At 41.5% G+C, this 15304-nt stretch overlaps 1 protein-coding gene across 1 annotated transcript in view; it reads right to left on the reverse strand.

The window, feature by feature from the left end:
• Nucleotides 1-15304, reverse strand: part of cwc27 (CWC27 spliceosome associated cyclophilin) — a 267994-nt gene that overhangs the window by 179920 nt on the left and 72770 nt on the right. Inside the window, exons 9-10 of the mRNA XM_072570824.1 lie at nucleotides 10488-10527; nucleotides 8808-8935 (exon numbers count right to left, since the gene is read on the reverse strand). Of these exons, the coding sequence (XP_072426925.1) occupies nucleotides 8808-8935; nucleotides 10488-10527 (168 nt within the window). The remainder of the gene's footprint in view (nucleotides 1-8807; nucleotides 8936-10487; nucleotides 10528-15304) is intronic.

Consider the following 15304-nt stretch of genomic DNA (forward strand, 5'->3'; position numbering starts at 1 on the left):
TTGGTACCAATGTGTACAATGACCTCCCCTTTGAGAACATTCTGCACCCTCTCTGAGCCATCCTTGATCCTGGCACCAGAGAGGCAACACACCATTCTGATTTTTCGCTGCTGGCCACAGAAATGTCTGTCTGTGCCTCTGACTAGAGTGTCCCCTAACACAATCGATCACTTGGAACATAATGTACCTCTCATTACATGACGACCTGTCTTCATACCAAAACTTTGGCTGTTCGTGCTGCATTCCCCTCCAAGTCCATCACCCCCTACATTTTCCAAAACAGCATACTTGTTTGAAATGGAGATAGCCACAGAAGACTCCTTTACTACCTGCCTACCTCTCCTACCTTTCTCAGAGTTAACTCATTTACTTGCCTGTTTCTGCAGCTTTTCTCCCTTCCTATAACTGCCATCCATCACACTCCCTAGCTCTTGTAATCTGTCTAACTGTCACTCCAAACGATCCATTTGATCAGACAGGATTCACAACCAACAACATTTATTGCAGATATAATCTTCAGTGATCTGTAAACTCTCTCAAAACTCCCACATCAGACAATTATCATCAAGTAAATACCAGGTAACATTTGATTTTCTTCTCCCAGCACAACATGACTACAGGTTTGCCTCAAAAGCAGTACTGTTATTTTAAAAATTGCTCTGCTGTTGTACCACAGTTAGTCCAAACTTTACAAACACCATAGCTGTACACTCTGGTTTTGTTTATAATAAATTAAAATTTAGACTGAAAAGTTATTTGCCTGTTTCAGTGTGACAAAATTATCCAACACTCGCATATTACTTGATAATAATTGTGCGTACTTTGAAAAGGTAGCTGGTCAGGTAGGTTGCCAGACTGAGAAATTGTATTTTAATATTCCTCACTCTGCTTAAATTTGTAAGGTATCACAAATTCTGCACAACCATTCTGCTTGACTTGATTAGCATATCTGATTAAACCCTGGAACATTCAGCAACTATGCCCGCCCCTGTGAAATCCATGTCTCCATTACAGCCACAACATCCCTAATTAACTTCCTCATTTTTAATTTAGAACCATTCTCATCTGTCCCTTCTCACTACTATTTAGGATCCCCCACCACTAGTCCTGAGACAGGCAAAGAATGGTAAGGTGAAGGAGCTTGGATGACAAGAGCAGGTCCTCATCAAGAGGAAGAAGGAAGCTTACTTAAGGTTGAAGGAGCAAGGATCTCGCACAGCTTGGGAGGATTATAGGGTAGCTAGGAAAGAACTCAAAAATGGATTGATTGAGAGCTAGGAGGGGGCATAAAAAAGCCTTAGTGGGAAGGATTAGGGAAAACCCAGAGGAGCTCTACACTTACGTAAGGAATAAGAGCATGATCAGAGCGAGAGTAGGGTTGATTAGGGATAGTGGAAGGAACCTGTGCCTGGAGTCTGAAGAGGTAGGGGAGCCCTAAATGAGTTTTTGCTTCAGTACTCAGTAGATTGATAGTGAGAACACTGTGGACCAGGTTATTGGGCTTGAACACATTGATATGAAGGAAGTGGATGTGTTAGAAATTTTGGGAAGCATCAAGATAGATAAGTCCCCAGGGGCAGACTAGATATATCCAAGGTTACATATGGGAAGTGAGGAAAGAGTTGCTGCACCTCTGGCGATAATCTTTGCATCTCCATGGGAGTAGTACCGGATGATTAGAGGGAGGTGAATTCTATTCCTCTGTTCAAGAAAGGGAATAGGGAAATCCCTAGGAATTATAGACCAAGCCAGTCTTCCATCTGCGGTAAGCAAGGTACTGGAAAGGATTTTGAGAGATAGAATTTATGACTATTTGGAAAAACATAGTTTGATTAAAGATAGTCAGCATGGCTTTGAGGGGGACAGGTCATGCCTCACAAGCCTTATTCAGTTCTTTGAGGATGTGACGAGACAAGTTGATGAAGGTTGAGCAGTGGATTTGGTGTATATGGATTTCAATAAGGCATTTGACAAGGTTTCCCACGGTAGGCTTATTCAAAAAGTTAGGACGTATGGAATACAGGGAAATTTGGCTGTCTGGATACAGAATTGGCAGGCTGAAAGAAGTTAGCGAGTGGTAGTGGATGGAAAGTATTCCGCCTGGAGGTTGGCGACTAGTGGTGTCCCCCAGGGATCTGTTCTTGGGCCTCTACTCATGGTAGTTTTTATAAATGACTTGTATGAAGAAGTGGAAGGGTGGGTTAGTAAGTTTGCCAATGACACAAATGTCGGTGGTGTTGTAAACAGTGTCAAGGGCTGTTGTGGGCTGCAACAAGACATTGACAGGATGCAGAGCTGAGCTGAGCTGAGCTGAGAAGGGGCAGATGAAGTTCAACCTGGATAAATGTGAAATGACTCATTTTGGGAGGTTGAATTTGAATGCTGAATACAGGGTTAAAGACAGGATTCTTGGCAGTCATAGAGTCATAGAGATGTACAGCATGTAAACAGGTCCAACCCATCCATGCCAACCAGATATCCCAACCCAATCTAATCCTATCTGCCAGCACCCGGCCCATATCCCTCCAAACCCTTCCTATTCATATACCCATCCAAATGCCTTTTAAATGCTGCAATTGTACCAGCCTCCACCACATCTTCTGGCAGCTCATTCCATACACGTACCACCCTCTGTGTGGAAAAGTTGCCCCTTAGGTCTCTTTTATATCTTTTCCCTCTCACCCTAAACCTATGCCCTCTAATTCTGGACTCCCCCACCCCAGGGAAAAGACTTTGCCTATTTACCCTATCCATGCCCCTCCTAATTTTGTAAACCGCTATAAGGTCACCTCTCAGCCTCCGACGCTCCAGGGAAAACAGCCCCAGCCTGTTCAGCCTATCCCTGTAGCTCAGGTCCTCCCAACCCTGGCAACAGCTTTGAAAGGGTTCACAAAAGATTTACAAGTTTCACAACATCTTTCTGATAGGAAGGAGACCAGAATTGCATGCAATATTCCAACAGTGTCCTAACCAATGTCCTCTACAGCCGTAACATGACCTCCCAACTCCTGTACTCAATACTCTGACCAATAAAGGAAAGCATACCAAACGCCTTCTTCACTATCCTATCTACCTGCGACTCCACTTTCAAGGAGCTATAAACCTGCACTCCAAGGTCTCTTTGCTCAGCAACACTCCCTAGGACCTTACTATAAGTGTATAAGTCCTGCTAAGATTTGTTTTCCCAAAATGCAGTACCTCGCATTTATCTGAATTAAACTCCATCTGCCACTTCTCAGCCCATTGGCCCATCTGGTCCAGATCCTGTTGTAATCGGAGGTCATCCTCTTCGATGTCCACTACACCTCCAATTTTGGTATCATCTGCAAACTTACTAACTGTACCTCTTATGCTCACATCCAAATCGTTTATAGAAATGACAAAAAGTAGTGGACCCACCACCAATTATTGTGCCACTCTACTAGTTACAGGCCTCCAGTCTGAAAAACAACCCTCCACCACCACCCTCTGTCTTCTACCTTTGAGCCAGTTCTGTATCCAAATGGCTAGTTCTCCCTGTATTACATGAGATCTAATCTTGCTAATCAGTCTCCCATGGGGAACCTTGTCGAACGCCTTACTGAAGTCCATATAGATCACATTTGGTGCTCTGCCCTCATCAATCTTCTTTGTTACTTCAGGAACAGTAGGATCTTGAGGTCCACATTCATAGATTCCTCCAAGTTGCCACCCAAGTTGATTGGGTAATTAAGAAAACGTATGGTGTTTTGGCTTTCATTAGCAGGGGGATTGAGTTTAAGAGCCACGAGGTTGTGCGCAACAGCTCTAGAAAACCCTGGTTAGACCACACTTGGAATATTGTGTCCAGTTCTGGTTGCCTCAATTTAGGAAGGATGTTGATGCTTTAGAGAGGGTGCAGAGGTGATTTACCAGGATGCTGCCTGGATTGGACAGCTTGTCTTATGAAGAGAGGTTGAGTGAAGTAGAACTTTTCACACTGGAGAGAAGGAAGACAGGTGACTTGTTAGAGGTGTACAAGGTAATGAGAGGCATAGCGTAGGTAGCCAGAGACTTTTCCCCAGGACAGAATGGCTGTCACAAGGGGTCAGAGAGGTAGGTTCTTTATGCAGAGAGTGGTGGGTGTATGGAAATGCACTGCCAGCGGCGGTAGTACAGTCAGAGAAATTATGGACATTTAAGCAACTGCTGGACAAGCACATGGACAGCAGTAAATTGGGTGTGCGTAAGTTAGGTTGATTTTAGATTAAGATAAGTGCACGGCACAACATCTAGGGCCAAAGGGCATGTACTGTTCTATGTTCTACCAAAAAACAAGCAAGAGCAAGTCAGAGAATGAGGCAACTCTGATTAATTAAACTGCACTTATTACAATTCAAGGGGCCTTACAGATAAGGCAGATGAACCTAGGACATGTATGGGAACATGGGACATCATAGCTATTACAGAAAAATGGCTGAGGAAGTGACAGGACTGGCAGCTCAATGTTCCAGGATTTAGATGCTAAAGGAAGGATAGAAAAGGAGGTGAGAGAGGAGGGGGTTTAGCATTTTGATTAAGTACAACAGTAATATTTCCTTAAGAGAGGATATTTCTGTGGGATTGTCCAGTGAAGCTATAAGAATGGCACTCAGAAATAAGAAGGGGATGATCGTCTTTATAGGAGTGCACTATAAGCCCCCTAATAGTAAGATGGAAATTGAGGAACAAGCATGTACAGAGATTTCAGATGTATGTAAGAATATTAGAGCTGTAATTGCAGAGGATTTTAACCTTCTGAACATAGACTGGGACAGCCATGGTGTAAAGGGCTTGGATGGTGAAGAGTTTGTTAAATATGTTCAAGAAAATTCTCTTTATTAATACATAGATGTACCTAAAATTTGACCTTCTGTTGGGGAGAAGAAAATGACAGTGCAAGTGACTGAAGTATTATGATCACCATTGGACCAGTGATCATAATTCTATTAGTTTTACAATAGTTAAGGAACAGGATAGGCCTTGCATAAAAGTTAAAGTTCTTTATTGGAGTGAGGAAAATTTTGACGATATGAAAGAGGAACTTTCAAGAGTTGACTAGAGTAGATTGTTCGCAGTAAAGAGATGATTGGCAAGTGGGAGGCTTTCAAAAATGACATAACAAGAATTCAGAGGCATTATGTTCCTATTAGAGTGAAGGGTAAGGCTGGTCAGAGTAGGGACCAATGAATGAATAACAATATTGAGGCTCTGGTCAGGAACAATCAGGAACAATTAGGTATATTAGGTATAGGCAATCGGGATCAAGTGAATCTCTTGAGGAGTACAAGGAGTGTAGGACATTCTTAAGAAGGAAATGGAGTGCGAGGGGCAAGAAGGGGATATGAAATAGCCTTGGCAGATAAGGTTAAGGATAATCCAAAGAGATTCTACAAGTACATTAAGAGCAAAAGAGCATCTAGAGAGAGAATTCGGTCCCTTAAAGATCAATGAGGTTGTGGAGATGGGTTTTGGGAGAGATACTAAACAAATATTTGGCGTCAGTCTTTACTGTGGAAAAAGAAATGGAGGCTAGGGAACTCAGGGAAATCAATATTAGTGTCTTGAAAATAGTACACATTATAGAAGAGGAAGTGCTGGAGATCTTAAAAAAACATAAAAGTGGATAAATCTCCAGGACCTGATCAAGTTTATCCCAGGATGTTGTGGGAAACTACGTAAGAAATTGTAGGGCCCCGAGCAGAGCTATTTGTATCATCTACAGCCACAAGTGAGGTGTCGGAGGACTGGAGAGTGGCTAATGTTGTGCCTTTATTTAAGAAAAGCTGTAAGGAGAAGCCTGGGAACTATAGACTTATGAGTCTAACACGATTAGTGGATAAGTTATTGCAGGGGATTCTGAGAGATAGGATTTACATCCTTTAAGAGGCAAGGACTGATTAGGCCAAAGTGAGTACTGCAGATGCTGGAGATTAGAGCCAAGAGTGTGGTGCTGGAAAAGCACAGCAGATCAGGCAGCATCCGAGGAGCAGGAAAATCGATGTTTCGGGCAAACGTCGGGCAAAATTCTTAATGAAGGGCTTTTGCCAGAAACGTCGATTTTCCTGCTCCTCAAAGGACTGACTAGGGTCTGCATGACTTGGTGTATGGGAAATCACATCTTACAAAGTTGATTGGTTATATCCTCAAAAGTTGAGGACAGCAGAGCTGTGGACATTGTCTACACGGACTTTAGTAAAGCCTTTGACAAGGTTCTGCATGGTAGACTAATTAGTAAAGTTAGACCACATAGGATTCATGGAGAGCTTGCCAAATGGATAAAAAATTGACTTGGCAGTCAGGGATAAATGGTGATGGTGGAGGCGACTTCTTAGACTGAAGGCCTGTAACCAGTGGTGCCCCGCAGGGATTGGTGCCGAGTCCAGTTTTGTTTGTCACTTATACAAATGATTTGGATGAGAATTTAGGAGGCATGGTTGGTAAGTTTGTGTATGACACCAAAATTGGTGATATAGTCAACAATGAAGAAGTGAAAAATGTGGTGCTGGAAAAAAACAGCAGGCCAGGCAGCATCCGAGGAGGAGAATCGACGTTTCGGGCATAAGCCCTTTAGATTAGATTACATTACATTACAGTGTGGAAACAGGCCCGTCGGCCCAACAAGTCCACACCGACCCGCCGAAGCGCAACCCACCCATACCCCTACATTTACCCCTTACCTAACTCTACGGGCAATTTAGCATGGCCAATTCACCTGACCTGCACATCTTTGGACTGTGGGAGGAAACCAGAGCACCTGGAGGAAACACACGCAGACACGGGGAGAACGTGCAAACTCCACACAGCCTGAGGCATCAGTCGATTCTCCAGCTCCTCGGATGCTGCCTGGCCTGCTGTGTTTTTCCAGCACCACATTTTTCAACTCTGGTACTCCAGCATCTGCAGTCCTCACTTTCTCCTCCTCAACAATGAAGAAGGTTATCTAAGAGATATTGATCAATGAAGCCAATTGTCTGAAGCCAGGCAGATGGAGTTTATTTTGGATAAATCCAAGGTATTGAAATTTGGTAAAACAAACAAGGGCAGTACTTATACAGTAAATGGTAGGGCCCTGGGTAATGCTGTCAAAGCAGAGAGACCTAGGGATTCAGGTACATTGTTCTTTGAAAGTTGTATCTATCAGAATGTCTATCAGAGGTAGACAGGATGGTTAAGACGGAATTTAGTATGCTCGTCTTCATTGCTCAGACCACTGAATAAAGATTTACCAGGATGTTGTCAGGACTGGAGGGTTTGAGTTACAAGGATAGGCTGAATAGGTTGGGAGTTTTTTTTCACTGAAGCACAGGAGGTTGAGGAATGACCTTATAGAAGTTTGTAAAATAATGAGGGGAGTAGACAAGGTGAAAAGCAAGGGTCTTTTTCCTAGGGGGGTGGGGGGGAAGAGTTCATAACTAGAGGGTACATTTTTATGGTCAAAGGAGAAAGATTTAAAAGGGACCTGAGGAATGTGGAATGAACTACCAGAGAATGCAGGTACAGTTACAACATTTAAAAGACATTTGGATAGGTTCTTGAACATGAACATGGAAGGTTTGGAGAGAGATGGACCAAATGCAGGCAAGTGTAATTAGTTTAGTTTGGGAAACTTGGTCGGGCAAAGATTGTTTCCACGCTGTATGACTCTATGATTCACAGTAATATTAAAATTAATTATGCAGCTTGTATGAATTATAAACAGTTTAAAACACTGTCTTTTAACAGTATTTTAAAATAAATTACCATAGCTACAAAAATACCAAAGGTTAATCATTAACTTCCTTTAGACATAAAAAAACAAATGTGCCACTTGTTCAAATTAAAAAATAAATGATAAGAAAATACATGTAAAATCACAGACTGCATTACAGAGTCCACTTGGAACAAGAAAATTGAGTCCTATTGATTCAGGCTCTAAGAATCAGTTTGTATTACCTATTTACCATTGACTATAACCAAACACTATTGTAACACTTGAGTTAACACACGTTGAAACTTACTATTGAATAAATCATGCGGAAGTTTATGCAATAACAACTCTTTGTTGTGACAGTTACTGAGTTGAAATACACTTTAAAAGGGTGCCGTGAAGGTTGAGGGAAATTTGCTAGCAAGTAACTACTTGTCATGACTAATATAATTCAGATCATTCAATATGGTTTCCAAAGTCAAAACAATTTGTTATCGATGGTAAAATTTAACTGCACTTCCATCAACATTTCAACACTGACATTTTAAAGCAAGTTCAACCTGGAACAAAGTTACAATGCTTTACTCAGTTGCCAACTTTTCACACATATAGTGACTTATTTGCCTTTTGAAGAACCATGTATTAAAATGTACTCTTAATTACAATGGCAATCTAAGAATTTAAAATGAATTTAAAGCAATTGTTTTCCCATTTATAATTAGGCCTACATTAGTCTTATGCTAACCACCAGAGAATGACATCTAGTTCACATCTTTTTTAATGTTTTCTAATTCTAAACAGGGTCTGGAGTTATTCAACATTACCACTGATATATTTATGCAAATGAACAAGATGAACTCGGACACAGTAGTTTGTAAACCAATATTCCAGTAACTATTCCAAAATTAAATTTCAACAGGAATGATAAAAATACATTCCAAATGCAAATATTACTTAATGTAGAAAATGTAATCTGCATTTAATTTGGTAGTAACCTGCTGAACTAAAAGTAAACTTCAGAAGGAAATATGGTGAAGAAAGAACTGCTCAAATTTTATCATAATTCAGATTTATGATCAGCTATTATTTCAGACTAAATGATTAAAAATGCTTTACTGACCTACGGCTGAGTTTCTTTTTCTCATCATCATCCTCTCTCAGCTGATGCTTAACATCTTCATTTGTATCTTTCTTCAATTTTTTCAGCATTTCTTCCCATTCTTCACTGTCAGATTCATCATCTTCCTCCTGGAAAAGTCAATATTTGACATGTTTGTAAAATTACCATAAAATAGTTGGGGTTTCTAATCAAAATTTATATAAATCACATATTTAAACAATGATTTAAATAGACGAAGCCAAATGTATACTGTACTGAAACTATTATATAGATTGATACTTCTTGTCAGCAGATTTAGTCAATATACTACAAGTTGCACTTTTGCCCGAATAACTATCTTTAAACAAAAATCTGGTCATCTAAGTATCTATACTTATGATTCAACTCACACTAATGTTTCATTATAAGAGTTCCTTATGGGAGCTGCTAGCAGACAGGTTAAAGTTTCATATTTTGAACAGTCTCTGTGAAAAATTCCTGGGACTCAAAAGTCAGGCTCAGGTTTTCCAAAGGTTTGAATATGGTTAGAGAAATACAGTGTGGACTGAGAAGGAATATGGTAAGACCTAAACACATTGGAAGAGGAAGGGGAGGGGCAGATATTTGTATTAGTAAGTGGAATGAGTAAAGTTTCAGGGTCTGAGAATAGTGTGTAAGTGGAAAGTTGTGGACTAAAAGCTATTAACATCTACCCTGCAAACTCTGCTTTTAAGCAAGCTGCAAAAACCTCAAACATGATGGATAGTTGCATGGCTGAGACTCCTCAATTTTTACATTCTGGGTCCCCATATCTACCAAACGCACTGTTATATCTTTCTATCCTTGACTATGGACCAAATCAGATTGCCCTACATTGCCTTTGTCCAGTATCTAGGTAACTATCCCCTTCCTGATGTATCACATTGACTGTAGCTAAATCTCTGGCTTAATAATTTGAAGCTAAAGCTCCCCAAATGGCAGATTTACTGTAAAGAATGCCTTGCCTGCATCACAGAGGTGATCATTAGGTGTTTGGGTGTCGAATAGCTCTTTTAAACTGTCTTTGACACAAAGGGCCGAATAGCCTCTTTTGATTTTGTTTACAGTCTTAGAAATATAAAGCATGGAAACAGACACTTCAGTCCAACTCGTCCATGCTGACCAGCTATCCTAAATTAATCTAGTTCCCATTTGCAAGCATTTGGCCCATATCCCTCTAAATCCTTCTTATACAGGTACACATCCAGATGCTTTTTAAATGTTGCAATTGTATCAGCCTTCACCACATCCTCTGGCAGCTCATTCCTTACATGCATCTCCCTCTGCATGAAGAAGGTGCACCTCAAATCTCTTTTAAATTGCTCCCTCTCACCTTAAACCTATTCCCCCTAGTTTTGGACTCCCCCACACTGGGGAATACACCTTGGCTATTCCTCATGATTTTATAAACCTCTATAAGGTCATCTCTCAGCCTCTAATTCTCCAGGGAAAATAACCCCAGCCAATTCAGTCTTTCCCTATAGCTCAAACCCTTTAGCCCTGGCAACAACCTTGTAATTTTTTTCTGAACCCTTCAAAGTTTCACAACATCCTTCCTATATCAGGGAGACCAGAATTGAATGTAATATTCCAAAGGTGGTCTAATCAATGTGCTGCATGATTCAATAATTATTTCTCGGCAAAGAATGCCCATTACTATACCTTGTCAGATTCCCTTTTTGTCTTTGTTATTCCTGGCTCACTGGAGGTAAAACAATAAGGACAGAATATTAGGTATACACTCATTAATAAAATTATTCCATTTTCTGCACTTAACAATTTTCAGTGGCAATCACTTATAATTCTGTGAATAGATATAGTTGAGAGAGAGACTAAACTCTCATCTCCATTCAAAAATAAAGCTTATCTTACTTCAACAATATGGTTATATATAGCATAACTAAACAGTAGAGTGGAGGGTTCTGTTCCATATACAATTAGAAAATCAAATTTAAAGGATGAAGAGGGAGTGCAGCTTAATGATGAGACTGATTGTTAACAAAAAAATAAAAGAGGGACAGAATGTGTGAACATCATATTGCACCAAGTAATCTTCAAGAGTACAGAAATTTGATAACAGACCAACTTGAAGCTTTTGTATCTGAATACCCGAAGCATTCAGAATAAAATTAATATGTTAATGCTGCAAATTAAGACAAATGGGTATGGCTTGATGGCAATTTCTGAGATGTGATTGTGTGGAGACAAGATTTAGATTAGATTACTTACAGTGTGGAAACAGGCCCTTCGGCCCAACAAGTCCACACCGCCCCGCCGAAGCGTAACCCACCCATACCCCTACATGTACATGTACATCTACATCTACATCTAACACTACGGGCAATTTAGCATGGCCAATTCACCTGACCTGCACATCTTTGGACTGTGGGAGGAAACCGGAGCACCCGGAGGAAACCCACGCAGACACGGGGAGAATGTGCAAACTCCACACAGTCAGTCGCCTGAGGTGGGAATTGAACCTGGGTCTCTGGTGCTGTGAGGCAGCAGTGCTAACCACTGTGCCACCGTGCCGCCCACAGGAACTGCATATCCAAGAATACTCTGTTTTGGAAGGATAAGCAGGAGGGAAAGGAGATGTATAGCTTTGTCAGTAAATGATATCAGCAGTGAAGATCAAAACGTAGAATCAGTCTGGGTAGAAATAAGAAATAGCAAGGGAAATGAGTCCCTGATGGGAGTAATCTACACGTTCCCAATGGGAGTAATCTACATGTCCCCAAACAGCATTCCAGCAGTGTGGCGCAACATAAACCATGAAAAACTGATAGCTTGTAAGCAAGGAAGAGCAATAATCATGGGTGGCTTTATGTGCATATAGCCTGAATTAAACAAACCGACAAAGTTGGACTTGAGGTACAAACATCAGTTCAGCACAAGAACAGGCGCTTTGGCCCATCAAGCCAATACTGACATGTGACACTTTCTCAACTAAAGCTCCTTGTCTCTACAAGGTCAGTATCCTTCTTTTCCCTGCTTACTCTCTTAAACACTGGTATTGTATCTACATCTACCTCCTCCTCTGACAAAATATTCCAGGTAATTACCCATTTTGTTTAAAAAAAACTTGTCTCTCACATCTCCTTTAAACTTTCCCTCTTTTATTTTAAATCTATGTTTCCCAGCAAGTGATGTTTCTACCCTGGGAAAAAGACTCAGATTATCCATGCCACTCATGATTTTGTAAACGTCCTCAGCCTCCTTCGCTCAAGTGAAAACAAACTGAGTTTTCACAATAGCTCCTCATAGCTTATTCCCTCCAAACCAGGCAACATCCAGGTAAATATTTTCCATACCCTCTCCAAAGCCTCCACATCTTGCTGGTAGAGTTTATTGAATGTATTAGAGATTGTTTCTTGAAGTAATGTCTTGTGGAACCAACCAGAAAGAACGCTATTCTGGATTTGGGATTGATTTAGCATTGAGTAACAACGTGGGATTAATTAGTAATCTCATTGTAAAGGATCCTCTTGGGAAGAGTGATCATAGTATGCTAGAATTTCAAATTCAGTTCAAAGATGACAAACTGGAATCCCACAACAGTATTCTGGAGTTAAACAAAGGCAACAAAGATATTAGGACAGATTTGAACCTCTGCAGACTTGGCAAGATGACTACAAGATAAACCAGTTGATGAGCAGTGGCAGATGTTTCAGGAGATACACGACCATCACCTTCCCTGGATACTTCCTGCCCCACAGGGAGGTGGTGACTATGCAATATTGATTTCAGACCCATGAAATCTCATGGAAACAGGTCAAATACGGGCAAAGTAAACTGCCTGCTGATTACCATTTGCCACCCATCCTCTGCAAATAAATGTGTGCCTTCACATTGAACACCATCTGGAAGAATCGATGAGAGTGTCGAAGGTGCAAAATGCCCTTCCATGTCCTCAACCAGCAGTGACTTGGCTGTAGCATTACTAATCAAGCTAGTCAAGTCCTAAAGAATCTAGTTGCTCAACTGAGACTGTGGAAAGTGGTGAAGGAACCAAGAAGACACAAATTTATTTGTAACCATATCCTCACCAATCTGTCTACTACAGATGCATCTGCAAGAGTGACCACCTTGTGGAGCCAAATCCCACTTTCACACAGAGAATACTTGACATCATGTTGTATGATACTGTGACCATGCTGCAAACAGATCTAGCAACTCAAAATTGGGCATTCATGAGATGCCATGCAGTAGCATAATCATATTCAAGTATAATTTGTAACTTCATGGTTTACATATCCCCAACTATATCATTGACGTCAATCAAGGGGTTCAGCCCTGGTTCAATGAAGAGAGCAGAAGGGCATGACAGGAGCAGCACCAAGCAAAATGACATTAATTACAGTCGGAAGTGTTGAGTGGACGATCCACCTTGGGCTCCTTCAGGGATGCCCAACATCATGGATGCCAGTCTTCAGCCAATTCGATTCACTCAATGTGCAGTGGATGCTACAAAGTGTATGACCCTAGATAACATTGCAGTAAAAGTAATTAAGACTTGTGCCCCAAACCTTGCCACACCCAGAGACCATCTGTTTCAGTAAGCTACAACACTGGCATCTATCTGACAATGTGAAAAATTGCCCAAGTATATATAGTACATGAAACCCAGGACATATGCAACACAGCCAATTACTTAGGAGAAAGTGAGGACTGCAGATACTGGAGATCAGTGCTGAAAATGTGTTGCTGGAAAAGCACGGCAGGTCAGGCAGCATCCGAGGAGCAGGAGAATCGACGTTTCGGGCATGAGCCCTTCTTCAGGAACTTGTGGAGTTTCCTGAAGAAGGGCTCATGCCCGAAACGTCGATTCTCCTGCTCCTTGGATGCTGCCTGACCTGCTGCGCTTTTCCAGCAACATATTTTCAGCCAATTACTTACCCGATCAGCCTTCTCAGACCGTGAATACAGTGATGGAAAGTGCCATCAAGAGTGATATGAGGCAGTACATGCTTAGCAATAATATTAGAGATGGAAGTTTGATTAGTCTGGATCACAATGACATAAGTAGGGAAGGTGTGTTGGATAGGCTAGAGGTTATTAAGGTGGACAAGTCCCCAGGACAGGATGAGATCTATCCCAGGTTGCTGAGGGAGACGAGAGAGGAAATAGCTGGGGCCCTGACAGATATCTTTGTGGCATCCTTAAACACAAGTGAGGTGCCAGAGGACTGGAAGGTTGCTCATGTTGTAACCTGTACAAGAAGGGTAGTAGGACTATTCCGAGTAACTACAGACTAGTGAGCCTGACGTCAGTGGTGGGAATGTTGTTGGAGAAGGAACTAAGGGATAGGATCTATTTATATTTAGAAAAGAATGGGCTTATCAATGATAGGCAACATGGTTTTGTCCAGGGGAGATCGTGCCTTACCAACTTAATAAAGTTCTTTGAGGAAATGATTAAGTTGATAGATGAAGAAAGGGCTGTTGATGTCATATACATGGACTTTAGTAAGGCGTTTGATAAGATTCCCCTTGGTAAACTAATAGAGAAAGTGAAGTCACATGGTGTGCAGGGTGTTCTAGCTAGGTGGATAAAGAACTGGTTGAGCAACAGGAGGCAGAGTAGTAGTTGAAGGGAGTTTCTCAAAATGGAGAAAGGTAACCAGTGGTGTTCCACAGGGATCAGTGCTGGGGCCACTGTTGCTTGTGACATACATAAATGATCTGGAAGAAGGCCCTATTGGTCTGATCAGCAAATTTGCAGATGACACGAAGATTGGTGGAGTAGCAGAAAGCATAAGGGACCGTCAATAAATACATGAGAATATAGATAGACTGGAGAGTTGGGCAGAGAAGTGGCAGATGGAGTTCAATCCAGACAAATGTGAGGTGATGCATTTAGGCAAGTCTAATTCTAGCGTGAATTATACAGTGAACAGAAGAGCCTTGGGAAAAGTTGATAAGCAGAGAGATCTGGGAGTGCTGGTCCATTGTACCCTGAAGGTTGCTGCACAGGTGGATAGAGTGGTCAAGAAGGCATATGGTATGCTTGCCTTCATTGGATGGGGTATTTGGGTATAAGAGCTGGCAGGTCATGTTAAAATTGTACAAGACACGGGTTAGGCCACATTTAGAATACTGTGTACAGTTCTGGTCGCCACATTACCAAAAGGATATGGACGCTTTGGAGAGGGTGCAGAGAAGGTTTACGAGGATGTTGCCTGGTATGGAAGGTGCTAGCTATGAAGAGAGATTGAGTAGGTTAGGTTTGTTTTCATTAGAAAAAAAAGGAGAATGAGGGGGGACCTGACTGAGGTTTACAAAATCATGAAGGGTAGAGACAGGGTAGATAGAGATAAGCTTTTTTTCTGCAGGGTGAGCGATTCAATAACGAGAGGTCAGGCTTTCAAGGCGAGAGGTGAAAAGTTTAAGGGGGAATACACGCGGCAAGTACTTTACGCAGAGGGTGGTGGGTGTCTGGAGCGCGTTGCCAGCAGAGGTGGTAGAAGCAGGCACGAT

This window comes from Chiloscyllium punctatum, chromosome 1, assembly GCF_047496795.1.
Source record: "Chiloscyllium punctatum isolate Juve2018m chromosome 1, sChiPun1.3, whole genome shotgun sequence".
NCBI classification, from domain to species: Eukaryota; Metazoa; Chordata; class Chondrichthyes; order Orectolobiformes; family Hemiscylliidae; genus Chiloscyllium; species Chiloscyllium punctatum.